Source organism: Macrotis lagotis, chromosome 1 (assembly GCF_037893015.1).
Source record: "Macrotis lagotis isolate mMagLag1 chromosome 1, bilby.v1.9.chrom.fasta, whole genome shotgun sequence".
Lineage (NCBI taxonomy): Eukaryota > Metazoa > Chordata > Mammalia > Peramelemorphia > Peramelidae > Macrotis > Macrotis lagotis.
The window spans coordinates 33,783,251-33,807,949 of NC_133658.1; the positions used below are offsets into that span (position 1 = coordinate 33,783,251).

The 24,699-nt window shown below is 43.6% G+C and overlaps 1 protein-coding gene across 7 annotated transcripts in view; it reads right to left on the reverse strand.

Annotated features, from left to right (window-relative positions):
* CAPG (capping actin protein, gelsolin like) overlaps window positions 1-22,870 on the reverse strand; it is a 43,843-nt gene extending 20,973 nt beyond the window's left edge. The window contains exons 1-3 of one of the 7 annotated variants that reach the window (XM_074196411.1): window positions 8,738-8,935; window positions 468-575; window positions 93-129 (exon numbers count right to left, since the gene is read on the reverse strand). In XM_074196411.1, coding sequence (XP_074052512.1) covers window positions 93-115 — 23 coding nt within the window. In that variant the 5' untranslated portion in view covers window positions 116-129; window positions 468-575; window positions 8,738-8,935. Of the gene's footprint in view, window positions 1-92; window positions 130-467; window positions 576-1,123; window positions 1,225-3,888; window positions 3,956-8,737; window positions 8,936-22,806 lie in introns of those variants that run through there. The other 6 variants (XM_074196400.1, XM_074196415.1, XM_074196424.1 and 3 more) reach the window with 6 other exon arrangements.
* Between the last annotated feature and the right edge of the window lie 1,829 nt (window positions 22,871-24,699).

Sequence of the window (24,699 nt, forward strand, 5' to 3'; positions counted from 1 at the left end):
AGACAAAATTAGTATTCCAGCTTAAATTAGTGTTAAGAATAGTTAAGACCCTGAATCTGGAAATGGGAGCAAGAAAGAAGGGGGCACTGTACCTCTTTGGGATTGACCCATACATGATTGCTTGAGAATCTAGAAAGAAGATAAAAGAGGTCATTAGAATGATCTTGCAAGGCAGTTAAATAACTTGTCCAAGGTCACACAGCTAGGTAATTACTCACTGCCTGAGGTCAGATTTGAACTCAGGGCTTCCTGTCTCCAGGGCCAGCACTCTGCCCACTGTACTACCTAGCTGCCCCTCTCTTCTCTCTTCTTTCTCCCTTCTCTACTTCTTCATTACTCCCATGGCTTCTATTATCACCTCTACACAAGAGATCACAAATTCCCTATGTCCAGTTCTGCCTTATATATGCTAAGCAGAAAACCTTGGACTTTTTTCTGAAAATTGATGAAATGTCACTCCCACTAACCTGTCTTCCAGGGTCCTTCACAAGAAACTGAGCTCTCGGAGCCAGAAGCTGAAATTCTAGGAGTATGAAAATCCAAGAATGGTCCTGTATTTTATATTGGATTCTGTTCTGTAATCAGGGAAAATGATAGAGCATAACCTTTCTCTACCTTTGCTCTGATATAGAGAACACTGGGCTTGAGCTGATGTGTAACCTAGATTGGGGGTGGGGCAGATTTCAAAATATCCAGGGAAAGGATAGGTCGACTTCCCCTACACTCAAAATCTACAATGGAGGTTTGCAAATCACTTTACAAATATGATCTCATTGTATCTTCACAAAAAAAAAAAAACTCTGGAGGTAGATATCATAATTATGTGCATTTTACAGATGAGGAAAGTAAGGCTTACAAAGATATGTAACTTGCCCAAAGTCACTTTCTCCACTGGAGTCATCTGGATCCATTGACCAGATATGGACCGACTGAAGATGGCCCTGAATGCAAAGCAATCGGGGTGAAGTGACTTGCCCAAAGTCACCTAGCTAGTGAGAATCAAGTGTCTGAGGTCAAATTTGCACTCAGGTCCTCCTGACTTCAGGACAAGTTATATAACCTTAGAGCACTCTACAAATGCTAGCTAGTATTTTTTTTTAATTATAGTAAGAGTTTTTCCTACCTGCCTTTGATGACCCTTTCTTAGGTACTAGAAGAATTGGCAGATGTGGCTGCTGAGGGTTATTTGAAGGATCACGGAGACAATACACTTATAAAACTCTCTTCACACAAAGACAGAACTAAATAATTGGAGAAATATTAAATGCTTATGGGTAGGCCAAGTTGACGTAATAAAATCCACAATACTACATAAATTAATTTATTTATTCAGTACTGTACTAATCATCAAACTACCAAGGAATTACTTTATAAGCAAAATTTATCTGAAAGAACAAAAGGTCAAGAATCTCAAGGAAATTAATCTTTTTAAGTGGGAAGAAGGGGGCCTAGGAGTACCAGATCTATATTACAAAGTCATATTCATCAAAATAATTGGTACTGGGTAAGAAAAAGAGATTGCTCAGTAAGCCAGATTAGATAGATATATAATATATAGAAGTTTGTGAACATAGTAGTCAGTTTATTCAGATAAGGAAACTGAGGCACAGAGAAATTAAAAGATTTTACCTGGGGTCCCTTTGTTCAAAAGTGTCCAAAACAAGATGTGATAAACCCAAATTGATAAATCTAAAGTTTTTAGCTATTGCAGCAAGAACCCAAAAACTGTTGGGAAAGCTGAATGGCAAAAACTAGATATAGACTAACATTTCACACTGCATACCCATCAGTCTTTAGACATAAAAAGTGATTATCATAAACATAAAAACGTAAGGAAGAAATGACCTGTCGTATAGATAAGGGAAGAATTCATGTCCAGACAAGAAACAGGATCATAAAAGGCAAAATGGACAATTTTAATAGCATTTCAAGGTTTTGGGAGGAATGTAGCTAAAAATTAAAAAAAAAAACAAGTAAATGGTTTTAAAAAGGGTTTTAACATGACCAATTCAGAGGTTTGCTTGATTACATATGTTTATTTTGCTTTCAAGGGAGGGAAGAAGAGAAAAAGTTGATTTTTGTTTGAAATAAAATTTCTCTGATGAAAGTCTCATTTCTTATGGAGAATTGATTCAAATTCATGAGGATAAAAGTCATTCCCCATTGATAGTCAAAGAATATGAATAGGCAGTTTTCACTGAATTAAAAGTCCTCTTTAAATCATTAATAATTTCAGAAATGAAAATTAAACACTCTGAAGTCCTACTTCACCATCAGATTAGTAAAGTTGACAAAAGGGGAATATAAAGGAAAATAGGGACTCTAATGTACTGTTGGTAGAGTTGTGAACTGGTCCAGCCATTCTGGAAAGCAATTTGGAACTATGCCCAAAGAGCTACTAAACTGTGAACATCCAGAGATAACACTATTAGATCCATGCTCTAAAGAAATCAAATAAAGGAGAAAGAGACTCATATGTACAAAAAAAAATTTATAGCAGCTCTTTTTGTGGTGTCAAAGAATTGAAAGTTTAGGGGATGTTCATCAATTGGAGAATGGCTAAATAAGTTATGGTAAATGAGTCATGGAATACTATTGTATAGTATAAATTGGAGGGGATGATTTCGGAGAAACCTGGGAGATCTGCATGAACTGATACAAAGTGAAGTGAGCAATTTATACCATAACTACAATACTGTAAAGGCAAACAACTCTGAGAGACTTCCAACCTCTGATAAACACAATGACTAATCAAAATTTCAGAGAATTCATGATGAAACATGTTTGCTGTCCACCTCCTGAAAGATATTTGATGGATTCAGAATGAGATATTTTTGTTTTAATACAACCAATTCAGAATTTTGCATGACTATATATGTTTGTTTTACTTTCAGGGAGGGGAGAAGAGAAAAAAATTGATTTTTAACTGAAATAAAATTAATTTTTAAAAAAGACAATAGAGAGGGGTGGCTAGGTGGTGTAGTGGATAAAACACCAGCCTTGGAGTCAGGAGTACCTGGGTTCAAATCCAGTCTCAGACACTTAATAATTACCTAGCTGTGTGGCCTTGGGCAAGCCACTTAACCCCATTTGCCTTGCAAAAAAAAAAAACAAACCTAAAAAAAAGACAATAGAGAATGGGAGAGTTGCCAAAAGAATGGAGAACAGATGGATGTTCCCATTTCTTAAAAATTGATAAGAAAATGGAATTTGCAAGCTCTGGACAATGAGCTTCTTCTCTTCAATGTCTCACAAAATTGTAGGGTGATTTATTAAGGGACCAGTTCAGTGACCTTCCTAAGAAAGGATTAGAGAGGAGGAGGAGAAGGGGGGAGCATAAAACTAGGGAGATTCTATATAAGACAGGTCATGCTAGACTAACCTCATTTCCTTTTTTGACAGAATTAACTAAACCAGGGGTTTGCTGTGAGTATTTAGGGCTGCAAAAATTTTAGTAAAGCATTGACCAAGTCTCCCATGTTATTCTTGTGGATGCTGTTGGGTGGCCTCTCTGCTTGGAGCTCCAGATGACAGCATTGCCTTCCTGTCTCCTCTCTTTAGCAAGAAAACCAAGAGCCTCTGCTAGGGGAGTGCAGCTTTTAAACTGGCAAGAAAATCGATTCATGAATGATCCACCTATGGAATAGTTTATGACTGCCCTTCCCCACCATCCAACATCCAACATTCTCACAATTGGGAGCTCTACAATCACTCATTTAGGGAGACAGATGACTTTCCTTTCAGGGGCTTCTGTCTGTCTTTCCACACTCCCTCCCTCCTCCTAACTCAGCCCTCCAACTACCCCCCCCAAAAAAACCGGGTTAACCGAGTTCCAATTCTCTCCTGCCCCTGCCCCACCCAACTTTTGAGACAGATTCCCACTCTCACCACCTAGTAGAGCGTTCCTCTCTTTGCTTTGGTTTCTGCTTGATTTCTTAAGCTTCCTCCAGCCTAACCCCTCAATTTCCCCTAAACCTCATCTCCACCCAGCTTCTGACTCCTCCCCCCATTCGCCCCTCAGATTTTTCCCAGGTTAGTTGAGGCCCTGGGTTTACTCCCTGTTGCACATGGCCCACATTTCTAAGGGAAGGGAAAGGGGTTTAGAGGAAACTGGATTAACTGTTACACTTCTTTCATTTTAAATGAAGCAAAGCCATCAATGCACCCTGGAGCCCGGACCGGGGGGCGGGGAGACAGAAGGATGATGCAGACATAGGAGTACAACTCCTAACGTGGATGCTTCCTAGTTATGTGACCTTGGCCGAGTCCCTTAACTTCGCTGTTCTTCAGTTTCTCATCTGTAAAATGAGAGGGAGGGCCTGCATCATTATTTGGGAATAGAAGAGACCTCAGGTTGTTTGCCCACTTTATACTGGCAAAGAGGAGTACGAATGAGGTTTCGCAAAGCGTTTGACAAATATGATCTCATTTGATCATCACAACCTATACTGGGAGGAATCTTCATTTTACAGATGAGGAAATTGAGGCCGAGAAGGGTTAAGTGACTTGCCCATAGTTGCACATCTTCTGGGCTCAGGTTTTGCTGTTGAGTTATTACAGACATGTCTGACTCTTTGTGAATCTATTTGGGTTTGTTGTTTTTTGGGGGGGGAGGGTTGCAAGTCAGTGGGGTTAAGTGACTTGCCCAAAGTCACACTGCTAGTAAGAATCAAATGTCAGGTCTGTGCTCTGTCCACTGCACTTTCTAGCAGCTCCCATTTGGGGTTTTCTTGACAAAGACACTAGAGTAGTTTGCCAATTCCTTCTCCAGCTCATTAAACAGATGAGGAAACTGAGGTAAACAGGGTCTAGAGACTGTCTGAGACTGGATTTGAACACTGGAATATGAGTTTTTTGACCCCAAAGCATATCATTGTATCCCTTATACCAACTATTTACTATTGTTCTGTTATTATTTGGGAGATGATTGATGGGAACCCAACCCATTTAGTGGTCTTGAATTTTGCCCACAGACAGCCGGAAGCGGGGCTGTGAAGGAAGAGAAGCAGGTAGCCAGCAGAGTCCAATCTCTTACCCAGAACTGTTCAACCCACGCAGGAAGTCTGAGGGCTGAGCCAGAGACCAGACACAGGAAATCCAGCTTCGAAATCTCTAGGCCAGGCTACCTCTCGCTCCACAGATGCTCTCAGAGCTGCCTGGCTAGGTCTCCTGAGCCTTAGTCACACACCCTGGGTGGGGCCGCTTCTTTTCTCACATTCTCCTTTCTCTCCTTCCCTCTATCTCCCATTCCTTTCAGCCAGATGCTCATTTCTTCCCTGACTGAAAGCAGAGGAAGGAATAACCAGGGTAGGGGACCCGTTCACAAGAGACCCTGGACCCCAGGTCAGTCCTGCCAATCTCCTCAGAATGTCCCTCCTCTCCCCTTTCATTCAACATCCTCTTTTTGAACAAGACTCCACATTAGGAGTTTAGGGGAACTCTGTAAACCTATGAGGAAACAATTCCAATACAGTCAAATGTACCTCCCTTATCTGCAAAAGCCATCCTCATTCTCAGTGTCAGCCAATATATTGGTTGGGGGTGGGGATGGGGGAGACAGCTAAGTGGTGCAGGGGACAGAGCACCATCTTTGGAGTCAGAAGGACTTGAGCTCAAACCCAGCCTCAGACACTTGAGTATGTACTGGCTGTGTGACCTTGGGCAAGTCACTTCACCCCATTGCCCCACAAAAAAAATATATTGGGGGATCTTATTTAACTACTTCTTTCTCTCTCAGAAAAAAAGCATCTCTCTCTATTTCTGTCTCTCTCTCTCTCTCTCTCTCTCTCCCCTTTTTGTTTTTTTCCCCTCATAGTACTTCATCATTGTATAAATAGGAAAAATAAGAGTCAGTGTGACTTGCCTGTGGTCACTCACAAAGCCAGTTAGAGGCAAGATCAGAAGCCTGGTAACTTGGTTTCCAAGTTAATTTGCACTGAAGACTAATTTCTTGGGTCAGAATTGGGGAAATCAAAATTTTGACATTAGAGGGGCTCTTAGAGATATCATTTAATCGACCCCCCCCATTTACTAGGAGGTGGGAGCTCAAAGGATTAGTTTGCTCCACACCTTACCCTGATACAGCATATAAATCTCTGTTCCTCTTGAAATCGCTTCTTGTTGCTTCTGTCTCTTCTGTGCCCCTTGCTGTGGGGGAGCCCCAGCTCTCCAGTGGAATGCAAGCTTCTTGAGGGTGGGAACTGTTTCATTTTTATTTTTGTATCCCCAGCACCTTACGTAGTGCCTTTCACTTACCACCTTTGGGACTTTGGGTAAGTCACTCATCACTCTGGGAGGCTCAGTGTCCTCATTTGTAATAAGGGGAGGACCTAGTGGTCCTCACATACAGTCATATGGCTCTAGATTACATAGCAAGGCATAGGTGCAGCTTGGTGGACAGAGCACCAGCCCTGGAATGAGGAGGACTTGAGTTCAAATCTTGCCCCAGACACTTGATACTTACTAGCTATGTGAGCTTGGGCAAGTCCCTGATGCCTCACATCACTATCTCCTGGTTCCTGTTTGGCCACTGGATCCAGATGGCTCTGGAGGAGAAAGTGAGGCTGGGGACTTAGCACAGCCCCCCTCACTTAAATCCAATTCACTTGCTTGTAAAGGCATCACCTCCCTGATGTCTTCTTTGAGAATGAAGGACAAACATCAACATCATTGACATAGCAAGGACTTATGTTTGGGGAACTGAACTGAAGGGAGTTGACCTAGCCTTCACTGCTGGTTGGTGACAAGCAAACGAACAAGCAAACAAACCCCTCATCTTCTGAGTGCCATGGCTAAAGCATTTTCTACTACTCCCCATTGCCTCATCTCCTACACTCAACCTCACAGAGTTTGTGGACGGAAGCTTGTTTGGGAAGAGAAGTTTCCTCCAAGGTAGCTGACCTAAGGGGTCTGGGTTTTATGGGTCACAAGAGTTCCAGATTCCTAATGCAGTTCTTGGAGGAGAGAACCACAGCAAGGAGAAATTCAGCCAGAACTCCTTCTTCTGGCTTGGACCCAAAGCTATATCCAGGATTGTGATCCTAGTGAGTAGCTGGAAACCCTCCCTCAAATCATCTTTGTAATCCGTTCTATAAAAATGACGAGAGCAATCCAGAACAATTTAGTTGAGCAAGAAGGTTAATTAGCAACCAGAACTACTTCTATGGTGCTTAAGGCATCGTAAAAATTAATAATTTTTGCCCTATAAGTCACTTGTAAGGAACTGAGACTTCAATTTCCTAATCTGTTGCTGTGAAGCAAATTTTGGAAAGGTGAAAGAGTATTATTATTTCCTTTTGGCTTTGTGTATTATTGTGGTTCAGTCCTGTCCAATGTTTAGTGACCCCATTTGGGGTTTTCTTGGCAAAGATATTGGAGTGCTTTGCCATCTCTTTCTCTGGCTCATTTTACAGATGAGGAAACTGAGGTAAACAAGATGAAGTGACTTGCCCAGGATTACACAGGATTACTCAAGTCTTTTTGACTTCAAGCCTGGCACTCTATGCAGCTGCCCTCCATATACATATACTTCCTCCTCAAAAAATACAACTTCTGAATTTCAATGCTCTGTAGCATAGCTCCTGTTGCCCTACCCTAGTTACACTCCTACATTCTCTCCATAGCCTACCTTACCCATATATTCTGAGTGGTGCAACTACTGCCATGTGGGTGCCTCTGACTTTTTGTGACGCTAAAGGGATTCAAGGTTGGGAACCACTGAACTAAATAAATTTCCAGCTCTATATGTTATGACAGCCTCCTTTGATAAGCCCAGATCAATACTGAACCCCTCACTGAAATCAATGAATCTTGCCTTATCACACCAAAACGTAAGCCAAATAACTACCACATCCACAGGAAGCCACTTTGAAATGGAGTCAAACCTACTTTGTTTGGAATGGCCTGTTAAAATACAACTCAAATAGATTGAGTTCTTTTGGCCCAACACCCTGAGCGTCAGGAAGATTGATCTGTTGGACCACATTGCTGCATTTTTTCCAGCTCTCCGAGAGATTCCTTGGACACTTCCACCAAACTTCCATGTCCTCCTTCATTCTCATATGACTCATCTTTGAGAGGTTCCTGGTGGCTGGCATTGTACCAAAGAGAAAGGCATTATCCCTGCCCATAACTAACTTATAAGTCTCATTGGGGAGGCCAATTTTAACTGGAAATAGTTAAATCTCAGAGCCTTTTCTCATTAAGTCAAATTCATGTGATTCAGAGTTTGTCATATCAGATTTCTTGGCCTGAATTTGTCTTTTCCCTGGAAACTAAAGGGAGTGACATGGAAATCAGACTTGGGATAGAATAATAAATCTGTTCCCTAGTACTTAGTCTATGAAACACAAAGCGACTAGTCTATTGTCTAAGTTCTGTGGAGAATATATTTAGATGATTCTCTCAAGCCTCTTCTTCCTCTTTCTGTTCTATTTTGGGAATTTCTAGACTTGCCCAGGCTAAGAAATCCTATGTCCCACCTTCCCCTTAGGAAATAATTCCATCTTGATTACAGCACACACCGATAGGGCTGGGGCACCCTCTTCCCCACCCTGGTGAGCAGGAAGAAGGTGAGTAGAGCCCCCCCCCCGCCCCAGTCCAGGATGCCAGTTTGATGGGACAGCAGTCCTGCTCTCCACTCCCCCCTACCATCTCCAGGGCTCCTCCTGTGTCTTCCCCTCCCCCTTTCATTCTCAGGGGGCTCTCTCCCCTCCCCGCCACTGCCAACTTTACTTGCCTGGGAGCCTCCTGCTTCTCCTAGCTGGCACGGCCTTCCAGTAGATAACTGGCCAGACAGCTTTTTGGTAAAGTCGGTTTTGAGTGAGTCAGAAGGGAGGGGCCTTGATGGGGTTGAGGAGGCGGGGGAACTGGAACTTGTATGGCATGGCCAAGAAAGGGCACTGGACCTGGGTCCTAGTTCTCCCCTTCTGCCCCAGAGTGACTTGAAATCACTAAGAGTCCCAAGCATCCTGTGGGACTGGCCTCAAGGCCAAGAAGCCTTTCTTACTTCCTGGAGTCATGTGTAAGTTAGCATACTCTCCTTCCTCAAATTAGACCACAAATGGCGGATCTCCCCAGGATAATGTAAGATCCTGGGGAGCAGAGACTGTTCATCATGTCGGGTTTGTCACCCAAACCAATGTCTCCAACATAGTAGGCGATTAATAAATGTTTATTCAACTGAAGTAGACTTGAATCCCTCATCAGTAAAATGGTCTCAGAGGGTTGTTGCCAAGATTCGAGGAAGGACCGTTAATGAGGGAGAAGATTATAGAAATTAAGAAAGTGTGATTATCGTTCCAACTTTCAGTCTGTTCATTTCCAACTTCATTATTTCTCTTTCTCTGTAGATTTTGAACTGAGGAAAATGAATCCTCCTGACTCCAGGCTTAAAAATCTATTCAAAGGGGATGGAGCACTGGCCTTGGAGTCAGGAGGAGAGGAGTTCGGATCCCACCTGGACACTTGACTCTTTCTAGCTATGTGACTTTGGGCAAATCATTTAACCCTGATTGCCTCCCATCCAGGGCCATCTCCAGTCGTCCTGATTCCTATCTGGTCACTGGACCCAGAAGGCTCTGGAGGAGAAAGTGAAGCTGATGACTTAGCACAGCCCCCCTTATTCTAATCCAATTCATGTGCTTATAATGGTATCATCTCCCTGATGTTGTGGTCTTCTTCAAAAAATGGAGGACAAACATTATTATCCTTCATAGATGGGAGTGGGGATGGGGAAGAAATCCATTGTTCTATAAGCATGAGATTAAGAGATCATACTTATACATAGATCATACTGGCATACAGTCAATATGATTAATAAAGGCGTGTCGACTGACTAATGCAGGCCCCTCACTTTACAGAATGCATCATGGTCCTGACCACCCTGTGTTCCTAGCCACAATGAGGAATACAAGTAGCATGGACCATCAGAGAGAGAGACAGAATCATCAGAAAGGTCTAGGTTCAAATCCTCCATCTCATACTTAGTTGTATGACACTGAACAAGTCACCTACCTTTCAACAACTCCCTTGGAATTTTTTACTAAGCCCTAGGGATAGATTCAGATCTGTCTTGTTGGAGAACGTCCCCTCCTTCCTGCATCTGCATCCAAGGCCTAAGAGCAGTATTTTGACTTTCAAATCCAAAGATTTGACTCTCAAAATCAAAGCAGTGATCTGACTGCTGAAACTCAGCCTGGTCCTCTCCTCCATTCTTACTTGAAGCCTGGCAACCAGCACTAGGCTGTTGGCACAGATCTGAGGAGCTTTGTAGGACCCATTCTGTGTGTGCTGTGTGTGTGTGTGTGTGTGTGTATATGTGTGTGTGTGTGTGTGTATTTTATATATATATATATATATATATGTATGTATGTATATGTCATTATATATGACTGATATGAATTGTAGATGAAAGAAAATCAGGCTTTTTCAGATATGAAAAAAATGCAGATTCATATTTATGGCAGTTACTTTGCCTTCTCCCTGCTCATTTCTTTGCATTTCCTTCATTCATTTATTCATTTTTCTTTTACATATTCATTCAAAATTCATCAAACATTAGAGCTGAGAGCTATAACTTGCAATTTTCATGTCACTTAAACTTCATGAAACAGACCCTCAAAGAAGCACCTCAGGACAAATTCCATTCTTGGGAGAAGGAGAAAACAACAGGGTAGGCCTGGGACTGAAGGAGTTAACCTTAAGTGTGGGCAATTGGGGAAGGAAGAAAGCCATCTATTAACTTCCTACTTTAAAGATGTTTGCTGCTTAGAGAGGCTGTGGGTAGGAGAGCTAAGTAAGTTCTAAGCTCAGTTGCTCTCATCTCTTAAAGGGTTGCCCATTAGTCTTCTCTAAAAGTTGGTGCTGTGGCCACCATGCTCTAGCTTCACTGTTTTGTCCTTCATTTTTGTATAAGACTATGACATCAGGAAGATGATGCCATGACAAGCAAATGAACTGGATTTGAGTGAGGGGGTACCGTGCTTAGTCACCAGCCTCACTTTCTCTTCCAGAGTCATCTGGATCCAGTCACCAGATTTGGATTGGAATGACTGGAGATGGCACTGGATGTGAGGCAATCAGGGTTAAGTGATTTGCCCAAGGTCACACAACACGTAAGTGATAAGTGTCTGAGGCTGGATTTGTCCTCCTGACTCCAAGGCTAGCGCTCTATCCATTGTGCCACCTAGCTGTCCTTTCTAGTTAGAACTCTTAAAGGAAGATGTTGAGGGTACAGAGGAAAGAAAATTAGAATTGGAGGCAAAACTAGGGTTCAGGATTCAATATACTTAGCTAGTTTTATGACTTTGGGATAAATCATGCCACCCTTGGAGTCTCTCAAATAATCAAATACCCAAATTGATTTGTCTTATCAATGTGCATGTCTCTCCTCCACTGTCCAAGATGGCAATCTATTCTTACTTGCTGGGGTTGTGTGACTCTCATCCATATCCTCCCTTATGTTCACCACAAGGGGTTTTCTCAATAAGCAAAAGATCTTTCCTTAATTTCTCTGAACATTGAAAAGATGCCCACAAAGCACATGGTTTGGCTGTGGGTCTCACCACATGACTAACCCACACTTTTTGATTCTACATTTTTCTGAAGACATCCTCTATTTCTGTTCTTTATCATAGTTCCTTGTTTGTTACATACCACACACCACATCCCTTCCCCCACCTCCCTGTGGCTTTCTGAGGAATATTCATTTATCATTCTTTAAAGATTAAAATGTTCCATTAAGTTGTAGATTCTACAGCAACTCTATAGTAAATGATATGTCTTCATTTTCAAGAAAAGTTTGAAGTCATTATAAGAGTTCTCTAATTTCCCAAAGGCAATTCAGCCTGTTCTTGTCTTCCTGTTTGATTTTGGATCCAATTTGTCAAGTCAGTCAATAAATATTAAGTACCTTCTATGTACCAATCACATTTAAATTGTCTATCCAAGGACAAAATGATGGATGAGAGCTATGGGTCAGACTTCTACTTCACACCACAATCTAGACAGTGGCAGGCATTCTTCATCTACCTAGCTTTTCCTATGAGTGATCAGACCAAACTTTGTTGAGATATTGCAGATCTCCTCCTGGAATCTCCACAGTAGTAGCATCTGATGCATTATAGCATCCATGGGAAATGCCTTTTCAACATGGACTCTACCCTAAATCTGCTCTATCACAGTGGTTAACCCCTCTGGTGAGCACATGTCTCTTCTGATAATTATATCATCCAATGGTCAATCAAATAAGATTATTTCTGTTGTTAAATGTTTCAAAGAATCTTGAATAATTTTGGATTACTATATTAATATATTAAAATAAATTTTGATTAATTAATTATTTGGGATTAATAGTTTTCCAGACTTTTAAAATGTTCCCTTCTTTCATATTATATATATATATATATACATATATATATATATATATCTTGTGAATAACCCCTCAGAGCCTTTATGGCCAGCCAATCAATAAACAGTTATTAAGTTCCAACTGTGTGAAAGACTCTAGAGATACAAGACAAAAATGAAAACAGTCCTGGTCCTCAAAGAGCTTATATTTGCTACTCACCTACTGACTGAAGTGATAAGACTCAAGATGTCAAATAATACATACAGTTTTTGATGTGGACAGTAGTGGAATTCATTTTGATTGGTTGCATGAGAGATGAAGATGGTGAAAAGGGAAGAAGGGAAACCTCCTGGTGAATGGTATGGTGTTTTCAGTGCAATGTAAGCCCTCAACTGACAGTTTCTTGAGAAGAGGTTTTCCAACTGTTGCTGTGATTGGGACCAAATTCCTTAGGGGAGAGTAAAAGAAGTGCATGGTGGTGGTGAGGGTCCAATTGATAACAAATTTGTGGTAGACCCAATCAGTACAATGTCATTATTTCCTCCAATTCTGTTCAGCGACATGTGAGTGGGATGGAAAAGAGTAAGATGGTCTTAGGTAAGAGTAAGAGTGGGCCTTAGCAAGGTGTGGTCAGTGGTAGAATAAGAAGGGCAGGGATTTTATAAAAGAGGATAATGTGGAGCTAAGCTGATGCACCAAGAGGCTGAGACTGAGAAGGGAGGACAGTAGAACCAGAGAAGAAAAGTGATGACAATTAAGCTGAGAAAGTATTAAGGGATGGATGAATTAGAGCTCATGATGAGACAAAGAACAAGGTTGGGTTTATATAATATAATGGGACATCAAGTTGAAATTATAGTAGATTATGATAAAAGGAATTTCAGAATTTCTGAACATAGAAGTGGAATATATGAAGGGTATGATCATCCTTGTGGGGTGGTGTAGAATGGGATTTGAGATTTCAGCAGATTGAGGAACCGAGTAGTTAGAGTATTTGAGGTCTCTTGAGGGAATCTCAATGTCCCGAGAATGAGAGAGGGAGTTAAGGGGAAGACTATGATACAGATGTGAAATTCATTAAGAAAATATCTCAAGGTGAGTAGACAATGACCTCTAGAATCTTGTCTGGGAGCTAAATTTGGACCAAAACCCATAACTTCAAAGGATGGAGTGGTGGCTGGAGCAGTTAAGTCTGTAAATGGTGATAGGGAGCAAAGGTGGCCAGGATGTGAGATCATCTGGAGGGAACCAGGTCTCAGTGAATGGGAGAAGAGGGAATTCTGCCCAAACACAGATCAAGTCCATGGAAACTTCATCTAATAGGCATGTTCCATCTTTGTTCTCTTTAGTACCATTTTTATCTCTTCTGAAGGAGCATCAAGATTGTAATGTTAGCATTCAAGCAGGAGTTCACGGCTCTATCGTCCTTGATAGGATAAAAAAATTGTCATAAAATCCTTGCAGCTTCTCCATGTTCCTTCCACCTACTGACCTTCCATGTCCATCCTTAGATACTCTTGGGTAGAATTTACTCATTTGGGTCTCTAAGTTCTCTTTAAATTGATTTTGTTTTCCATTGTGGTGGGAATAATTATATAAAAAGATGCTGGAATAAAATATATTGTTCATGCTTCCCTGAAAATTTTTACAGATAGGATTAGATTCTATTACCTTTGGCTGCCATGACTCAAAGTCCAAGTGATCACATCACACCTTGACTCAATAAACTCCAGTGGTTCCCTATTACCTCTATTATCAAATTAAATGACATTTATTGACATTTAAAGTTCATTATAATCTGGCTGCTTCCTACCTTTGCAGTCATTTTTCACATTATTCCACCCCAAGCACTGTTGAAAGCCAGGCATATTGATCTACTCTTTTCAAAGCCACAACTCTCATTTCTCGTCTGTGCCTTTTCCCTGGCCAACCTTATGAGTAGAATGAATTCCCTCCTTATCCCCGTCTCTCATTATCCTTAGTTTCCTTCAAGACTTAGGGCAAGCTCTGCCCTCTATCCAGGAAGCCTTCCTGCTTCCCAATTTGTTTTCTACACTGCCAGCACATATGGAAAAGGTGAGGGAGCATGCTTCTAGATGGAATGGTCCCACTCCCCAAATTAGACCATTCCAGTTTGTCTCAGGTCTCACTCTCTCCGAAGAGAAGTTCTTTTATTGTCTGGGGAAATGAAAATGAGGATGCTTAGAAAAGACAATAAATGAATGACTCAGCCCCCATCTCCTTCCCTGGAGGTGAATGAAGAGGATGAGATGTTTTGGGTTTCCTCTTTCCTACATAGGAATGTAGACATTTTTATGCACAGGCATAAATATTTGTATATTTACATGTAGTTATACATTTTATTTATATATATTCATATAACACATAAAATATATAGAAATTTCATTGAACAGCTAAGTGATGCAGTGGATAGAGCACTAGAACAGTAGTTAGGAACTGAGTTCAAATTTGACTTCAGACACTTAATACTTACTAGCTGTGTGACCCTAGGCAAGTCATTTAACCCCAAGTGCTTCACCAAAAAAAAAAATCATAAAGATGTTGAATTGATATAAACCAATAACCAGATCAAGGATACAAAAGAGGCTTTAAAAATAATCAATCGAGGGGCGGTTAGGTGGCGCAGTGGATAGAGCACTGGCCCTGGAGTCAGCAGGACCTGAGTTCAAATCTGGCCTCAGACACTTAATAATGACCTAGCTGTGTGGCCTTGGGCAAGCCACTTAAACCTATTTGCCTTGCAAAAACCTAAAAACCTAAAAATAAAAAAATAATCAATCAACAGAGATGTCTATATCATATAGACATCTCTTCTCCAGCTAGATTGGAAGCTTCTTGAAGTGACTGTTTCACCTTGGTCTCTGTGTGCACCTAGCACACAGTAAGAGCATAATCATTTCTCCTATGCCCCATTTTTCATCATTAATAACTTTTAAAGATAAATTAAGAGGGGAGGGAATGGACATTTATTAAGTGACTACTGTTGCCAGGCAATTTGCCAAGCACTTTACAGTTATCTCATTTGATAATAAATAATAGGTCCAGTTGAAGTGGTTTGAAGCACAAGACCAATCTTTTTCTCATTTTTATTTTCCCAGCTTTGTCATATCTGGCTCTCTGCCCCAGGTAGGTGGTATGACTGTATATATAGATGGCTGACTCATAGAAAAACTCCCACATTCACAACAAGTTGTTTCCTGTCTGTTAAAATATGGGCAATTTCATTTTTATGTGGTTAGTCAGGGCTTGTCATAACCAGTATATACAGATTTTTTTCCTTGAAGAAAATATTCATGATTTAAAGTCAGGAAATTTCTATGAAGGCTTTGGCTCTCTCATACCTTTCTCCTGATCTATATTTTTCAAAGTGTTTTTTTTTAAATCCATCATCCCCTGTTTCCACCTTTGTGCTGAAGTCATCAAATAGCAAAGCATATGCAGCTTCAATGTGGATACCTAATAAAATTCCTCTCTGAATTACCATCAGTGTTTGTACACAAGCCACATTTTTCATGGCTCTGTTTCTGTCAATATGAGAAGCTCATCAGAATTGTACGTCAGCTTCCTGACGGCATGCATACCCGGGGTTCTGGATAGTGGATGATGCTCTTGAGATTTCCCGGTCACCAATGGAGTAAAACAAGGATGTGTCCCTGCTACCATACGTTTTAGCAGGATGTTTTCAGCCATCTTATCAAATACCTTCAATGAGGATGAACATGGCCTCAAGACCAGCTACCACATTGATGGCAAATTCTTTAACTTGAAAAGGTTACAAGTCAAGATCAAAGTGGAGGGAGGGTTGGTGCATGATCTTCTGTTTGCAGATGATTGTGCCTTCAGTGCAGCCTCTGAAGCTGAGATGCAACAAAGTATGGATCAATTCTCCTTTTTGGTCTAACAATTAACATCAAGAAAACCCAGGTGCTCCATCAGTCAGGACTACCCCATCCATATGTGGAACCATTGAATGTGGCAAATGGAGAAGTTCTAAGTACTGTGGACAAGTTCACTTACCTTGACAGTGCCCTTTCCAGGGAGGTATACCTTGACAATGAGGTTAACACACACATTGTCAAAGCTAGCTCAATATTTGGGAGCTCCGAAAGAAAGCATGGGAGAGAAGAGGTATTAGACTGTCGAAGCAGAGGTCTACAGAGCCATTGTGCTGACCTCATTGCTACATGCCTGTGAAACCTGGACAGTCTACCAGCTCCGTGAAAGGAAACTGAATCACTTCCATTGAAATTGTCTTAGGAAGATTGTGAAGATCACCTGGCAGGAGATACCAAACACTGAAGTCCTTTCTCCAGCTAAACCTCCCAGCATTCCAAATGGACTGGACACATGCTAACAGAATGCCAGATATGCACTTGCCCCCCCCCCCAAAATCTATTTTATGAAGAATTCACACAGGGAAAGGGCTCACAAGGGGTCAGAAGAAGAAAAACTGAGACACCCTGAAGGTCTCATTGAAGAACTTTAGAACTGATTGTCCAGCGTGGGAGACACTGGCACAGGACCACCTGGTGGCATGGTGTGCTCTCATCAGAGAGGGAGCTGTACTCTATGAAGAGGGCAGAATTGAGACAGCTCAATGGAAATGTGACATCTGTAGGTTTAGGGTACCCCACCCCAGATGTTCACATGGACTATTAGTGTCCAACCTGTGGTAGAGCATTCCAAACTCATGTTTGTCTAATCAACCACAGTAGAATACACTGTGATTTGTCTCAAGCCTAGTGGTGTCATTTTGTCTTCTTCAATAATGAAGGACAAGAACTAACCAACCAACCAACCAAGCATTCACAAATGGTAAGTTGTCCATCACAATTGAAGTGGACCTTATCATCATGTAGTGAGGGGAATATTGTGCAACGACATCCTTCTCCCTGACTTTTCCAGAACCATTTTTACCCCATTATTGATTTAATAGGAAACAGATGATGGTTTAGATACTGTGGGAGTACTCAGCTTTATGGGCATGGGTCCAGCAATGCCAGATCACGTATGATCACAATATATAATTTTCTGGCAACAACTTGATGAAAATGACCCATCTCTCAGTAGTCTAATCATCAGTACAATGATTTTTATGGCAGTAGTCTTTTGCCATTAAGGTAAAGTTAACCTGTCTTCAGATGTTGCAATATGGGATGACCAAATGTCCCCAAAGTGACTTTAGAAATTATTTTTAAATTCTGAAAAACAACAAATAAAATGTACATCTACATGTAAACAGCAGAATAAAAAGAATATCATAATTCATCCATGAATATCTATTAAAACAATTACATTATTATGTTTTAAAATAAAGAATAGGGGCGGCTAGGTGGCATAGTGGATAAGGCACCGGCCCTGGAGTCAGGAGTACCTGGGCTCAAATCCGGTCTCAGACACTTAATAATTACCTAGCTGTGTGGCCTTGGGCAAACCACGTAACCCCATTTGCCTTGCAAAAAACCCTAAAAATAAAAATAAATAAATAAATAAAACCAGTCTGTAACTTTCAAAGTTCTCTGAATTCCAAGATTCTTTTTGGACTTCCACTTTTTCCCTTTTAAGCATTTTTTAAAAATGCTTTAATCATACTTTTTTCCTTTTAAAATTTTTCTCTTTTGACTATCCTAACCCTAACATCCTTCTTCCTTCAATGTCCTCCAATAAAATAAAGAAAAAGAAACAAATATAAACAAATGGAACAAATATAAACAAAAACAAATCATCACATTAACTCTGTCAATAATGTATCTTTCTCCATATTTTCGGTCCATTACTTCTCTGTTGTTTATTATGGGTCCTCTGACATAATGATCAATTACTACATTGATCAGAGTCCTGAAATCTTTCAAAGTTATCATTGTTTTACAATGTTGTTATTGTATAAATATTCTCCTGGTTCTACTCATTTCACTTTGCACCATTTCATATAAGTTTTCTCAGGTTTCTCTGAAACCCCCCTTTGCCATTTCTTGCAAAGCAATAATATTTCATTACGTTTATATACTAGTTAGTCCAAGACATTCCCTGATTAATGAATGCCCTCTTAGTTCCAGCTCTTTGCTACAACAAGAATGAGTTGCTATAAGTATTTTTGTACATACAGGTCATTTCCCTTTTCCTTTTATCTCCCTAGGTTAGGGTATATGCCTAGTTGTAATATATTACTGGGTCCTTGTGTGTGTTTTAGTATGTGTGTGTGTGTTTATATATATATTTGTGTTGTTTGTCCATTATTCTCTAAGCAGACCAATAACATAAAGAGAGTGATGTCTTTTTTTGGGGGGGGAGGGGGTAAGGCAATGGAATTAAGTGACTTGACCAAGGTCACAAAGCTGAGCTCGAATGTGAACTCAGGTCCTCCTGACTCCATGGCCGGTGCTCTATCCACTGTGCCACCTGACTGACCCAAGAGAAAAATGTCTTAACTTGCTAGTGATTTAGATTTAAATAAGATAGGGCTGTGCAAAGTCATCAGCCTCATTCTCTCCAGGGTCACTTGTGTCCAGTGGCAAGACATAGGTCAGGACAGCTGGAGATGCTTATATATCTATATGTTTATATATGTATATTTACACACACACACACACACACACACACACACACATATACACACAATTTATTGAATTTGGGGGCATAATTCAATTTTTTTTTCCAAGTTAGAGCAGTTCACAGTTTCACCAACAGATGGCAGAAATTTGCTTATTTTTCCAAAGCCCCTACAACAATCATTTTCTGTTTGTGTTATCTTTGCCAATTTACAGTATGAGGAGGAGTGTCTCTATTAGTGATTTGGTTCATTTTTCATATGGTTGCTGACACTGTCTTTTTTCCATTGAGATCTGCCTGTTCCTATCCTTTGATCATTTTAAAATTATATCTTGAAAAGTAATAAGCAAATGAATAAAGAGAGTGTTTATATTTCTTGTTGCCTGTGGGCACAAGATAAAACCAACTCTACTGGTTCTTTCATTGATCTGTGAGGCCCATCTTTGCACTTAGTTGCAACCTCCTTCTTTCCATTGGTTTTATTTACAGGGAGAATGTGGAGATGGATAGCATTTATTTCCTGCTGCGGTATGTCCTACACATGGGTCATTGAACATGGATTTCACATTTGGAGAAGCAACATCTAAGTTGAATTTTATAGTCTAAAAATGGTGTGATTCTTAGCACCCTTTGTCCCCTTTCTCTGCCATTCTCAGAGGAAAAGTGGAAAGGGGCTTTGAAAGACAGAGACCACATTGTATTTTTTTCTTCAGGGGTACCATGGGCAAGGAATTCTTTATTGATTGACCAACCGACTAGTGAAAAACCTCTCAATTCTTTGTTGATGGGTAGCTCAGAAAGCACTCAGTCTATTGCCAGGACTGCAGTTTCTCACCCTATCAATCATCTCACTCCATCACCATAACTAAAGCATTTTTAAAGCTTCATTATTCCATGTAAACTTAACAACAACTTAAGGAGGTACTACAGGCATTTTTAGTCCCCATTTTACTGATAAGGGAACTGATAAGGAAACTGCCCGTGGCCACATGGATAGTAAGAATGTCAGAGAAGAGATTAGAACCTGAGCCTTTTTGGCTGCTGGTCCAGCACTCTGACTTCTACACCACAATAAGGGGAGACTAGGGGAGACAAAGAGGGTGAAATAGTGGTAGATGGAGAAAATGAAATATTACCCACTCTTGGGGATAACAGGAATTCCATCTACCTCACAGGGACTGCTGGGGAGACAGTGCTATAGAGAACATAAAGCACTGTGTAACTAGGAGCTTCACTCTGGGTGAGTCATTTAACTTTGAGAAACTTTAGGCAACTTGCTAAGCTCCATGTTACAGAGATGGTGACAACCTGCTTTGAGGGAGGGAATGTCCCCATCTGGTGTTTAGTGATTTCCCTCTTTTAATTATCTCTTATTTATCCTGTTGTTAGCTCATTTTGTATATATTTATTTTCTTATTCTTTTAACTGCCTTAGAAGTAAGCTGATGGTGTTAATTGTTTCATTAGGAGCTTCCCATGCCCAGTAAATCACAGTCAGCGGTAATAGTAGAAGTAGAAATAATAGGGTTAAAAGTCGCAGAAGTAGGGACAGCTGGGCGGCTCAGTGGCTAGAGCACCGGCCCTGGAGTCAGGAGGACCTGGGTTCAAATCCGGCCTCAGACACTTAGCAATGACCTAGCTGGGTGGCCTTGGGCGAGTCACTTAACCCCATTGCCTTGCAAAAGAAATATAACAATAAAAAAATAGTAAGAGTAGCAGCAGCAGCAGTAGAAGCAACAGCGGAGAGCAGCAGCAGGACTGACAGGACAGCAGTAGCGTTAGTACCAATGCCAGGAGGGCAGCGGGCACGGCAGCGGGCACCGCCGCGGCGCTGACAGGAAGAGGAGTGAGCGCGGCGGTGCCAGGAGCGGGGGTGACGGCCCCCCTCGGGCTCCGGGGCCCCGCACTGTCCGCAGGCGCTGGGGCCGCGCCGCAGAGCACCCGCACCCACCCGGGGCGCCGCCCACCCCCCATCCCGACGTCGGAGGAGCCTGTGACAGGTGAGCACCCCCAGGCCGGCCGAGGGGCGGGGACCGGCCCGGGCCCCCCGCTAGCGCGCCGCGCAGCATTTGAACCCAGGCCCGGCGCTCCGTGGAGGACGCAGGCCCCCGGCCCGGGTTTTCCGCTGAGAGCCCCGCGGGCTTCCCGGGGGAGGCGGCTGGAAGAGGAGGGTCCCCGGCTGGGGGCTGGGCCGGGGGCGACCCCCGCGGGGCGGCTGGCCGGTCCGCCCCAGCTGTCACAGCCGCGCCCGCCCTTTCCGCGGAGCATCCTGGGAACGGTAGTTTCTCGAACGTCTCTTGGCTACGGCCCTTCGGGAGGCCGAACTACCCATCCCAGAGTCCCGCGGGCTCGGGGCGCCGGGCCTGGGGGGGCTGGGCGGGGCCGAGCGGGGCCGGGGACCTCCCTGCGTCCCCGAGGGCCAATCAGCGCTTAGAAGAGGGACCCCGCCCCCCAGGGCCGAGCGGCGCCCGGGCTGGTCCATTTCACTTCCGCCACGCCCGGGCGCGGCACTTTCACTTCCGCCACGCCCGTGCGCGTCACTTTCACTTCCGCCTCCCTCTTCTCGATCCTTCCGCCCTCTCGGGGCGGCGCCCCTTCGCGCTCCCCGAGGCCCTCCGCACCCCGCAGCTGTCCGACCGACCCCCAGCGCCCCCCGGATCCGGGACAAGTCCTGCCTTGCGGCCGGCAGCCCCTGGCATCACTCGCCCCTCCAGGCCGCGGGCACCATCTCCGGCCCCCAGGACCCCCGCCCGCGGGGCGCGGCCCCCAGCGCGCCCTGGCACGGGCATCAGGGCCCCCCTCGAGGGGAGACTAAACAGAGGGTCCGAGCTCAACCTAGCCGCGCCTCCCGCGGACCGAGACGAAACAGTGATTTGCGCGTCTCCACGCGGGCACTGCCCGCGACACGCGCCTGCGCAGCGGCGACTGTCACACACGAGCCCGGCTTGCCGCGCCCGGGGGTCCGCAGGGGCACCCCGGGGTCTGGGAAAGGCACTGACGCCCAAACAGGCCTCATGGAGCCTAGGCCGGCCAGGAGAGCAGCGGGTACCGAGCCCAGCGCCCCGAGACCCGCGCCCCGAGACCAGCGCCCCGAGACCCCCTCCCCGAGACCCGCTCCCCGAGACCCCCCTCCCCGAGACCCGCGCCCCGAGACCCGCGCCCCGAGACCCCCTCCCCGAGACCAGCGCCCCGAGACCAGCTCCCCGAGACCCCCTCCCCGAGACCCGCGCCCCGAGCCCAGCGCCCCGAGACCCCCTAGCGCCCCGAGCCCAGCTCCCTGAGACCAGCGCCCCGAGACCAGCGCCCCGAGACCCCCTCCCCGACACCCCCTCCCCGAGACCAGCGCCAGGCAGTCTCGGGTCTCCCTGGGGGGAGGGCGGCCTAGTCCCCTCTCTGGAGGAAGGCAGGCCCATGGGTGTCTGAGGGACGCTAGAATGACTGATTTCAGCCCGGACCCACCTCGGAGGTCATTAAGTTTAACCCCCTCGTGTGACAGATGAGGACGCTGAGGCATGGCTAAGTGACTTGTCATAAATGTCACAATTGACTTATCAAGCTTGGACATCCTGACTATAAATTAAATAATAGAGAGCTAACTGTATAGACAGACAGAGCGATCCATAATAGCATAATGCACTTGCCACTTCCCTTCTCATGCCTTTAATTTCCTCATCTATTAAATGAGAATTTCCCTTAGTCGTAATTCCATTTGTTTTTCCAGCTCTAAAGATAAAGACTGGGACTGAACATCAGAGGAGGGAAAATAACAGGGGTCCCTATATCCTTTTGCTCTCCCTAAACACAGTTGCACATCCCAGTCTGGGGAGACAGGTCCTGACCTTGTCCCCACCCAAATACCATCATCTCTTTTCGCATCGAGTGACTTACCCAAGACCCCTTGAGTCCACCCAGTCCTGCCTGTTGATTATGAGACAGCCTCAGATACGTGCTCTGTCCCTGGTCCCAGGGCTGCCTCTCTCCCTGAGGCCTCTTTTCAACTCTGTTCTGGCTCCCAGGTGGGGCCTCAGGTTACAGCCCTATCAGGAGCAATGACACGACACGACACTGGCCAGCTGCACATTGGACTTTCCATCTCTAGCCCCATTTCAAGCTTTTCCTAGGCTGTGCTTAATATAATTCACCCAATCCTTCCATCATTCTTTAGGGAAAGGCCTCCCGATGCCTCGCCCCACTCCCACTCTGACCCCAACCCTCCCACTCCAGGAAGGCTCAGACAACTTTCCAGTGTTCAGAGAATTGAACTAGGGTTCTCTTTGTAAGCGTTAGGTCAAAACCATCACCTACTTCTTAGAACCTGGAATGTTTCTATCTGGAGACATCTCTGATTACAGCTTCAGACAGGGGTGTCCACTGGAGGGCTCCGTATTACTTTAGGATCAGTGGAGGGATTCTTTGGAAGATGGGCCTTTCCACCTTTCTAGCTGATCTGTGGAATAGTGTAAAGAAAATGGATTTAAATGCAGAGGAGTGGGTTCAAATTCTGCCTGTCTCACAGAGAGGCACAGTGGATACAGTGCGTTGGATTTTGAGTCAGGAAGAGCTAAGTTCAAATTCTACCCCTTCCCCATACTTAGTGCCACAATGTCTGGCACTTATGAGACACTATAAATATTTATTGCCTGCTTGACGAGCTATCAGTGATCCTGGATGAGTCACTTAAGCTCTCAGCCTCAGTTTCCTCATCTTTGTAATGGGGCCAATAATGGTTCCAACCTCCCAGAATTTCTGTGAAGATGTATAAAATGCTTTGCCAGTCTTAAAGATACTAGTCATCATCCCCATCACTACCACCACCACCATCATATTAGTAATAATGCATGTGATCTTAGGCAAGTCATTTTATCTATGTGGGTCTCGGTTAGCTCATCTGTAAAATGATGAGATTGGACTCAATATCCCACAAGGTCCCTTTTAATTCTAAATGTAGTAATTTTCTCAGGGAATAATTATGAACTATTGCTCCAAGGACGTGGTATGGGCAGTGTTTGAGAGATTATTTCCAAGGATTAAATGAAAGGTCTTTTGTTAACTAGTCTCTCTCTCTCTCAAACACACATACACACACACACACACACACACACACACACACACACACACCCTTTGTGGGGAGCAAATACTTCCTAGCTCTCTAAATTAAAACAGTTCTTGGACTCTGTCTGCCAAGGCCATCAGGCTTTACATGGATCCTTAACCAGAAGAGGTCTAAAGTGGCTGGGTCAGGTTTTGGCTCCCTCCCAGGCTCTGTTTGGGCCCTGCTGGAGCTGCTGGCCAGATTTCTCCAGATGAAGGTCCTCAACAAAGATAAATAGAACCATTTCCCTCTGGTTCATAATTAGGTTGGCTGCCTTGAGAGTTATCTGCTGTCGGGGGCCCTGAGCTCAGTCTAGACTAGGAACTCCTAAGGGACATCTAGCCTACTCTAATGGTAGCATGCTTTTGGCATTAAAAAGGGGTCACTGTTTCCCCAAGAAGGGCAAGGTACCCTCTAGCTTACCAGTCTTTTATTTGTTTGGGATAGGAATAGTTCCTCCCACAGTATCATGACAATTGCCAGGCTACATGTACGTTTTAAGGGGTACACAGCCCTTGCATAAGCTATGAGTTGCCCTTTTGTACCCGATTTAACTAATGAGGAAAGTGAGACCAAGGGAAATTAAATGACTTATCCAGGGTCACACAGCTAGTAAATGACTGAGGCAAGATTTGACCCCAAGTCTATCTGACTCAAGTCTGACATTCAATCCACTGCACCAGAAGAAA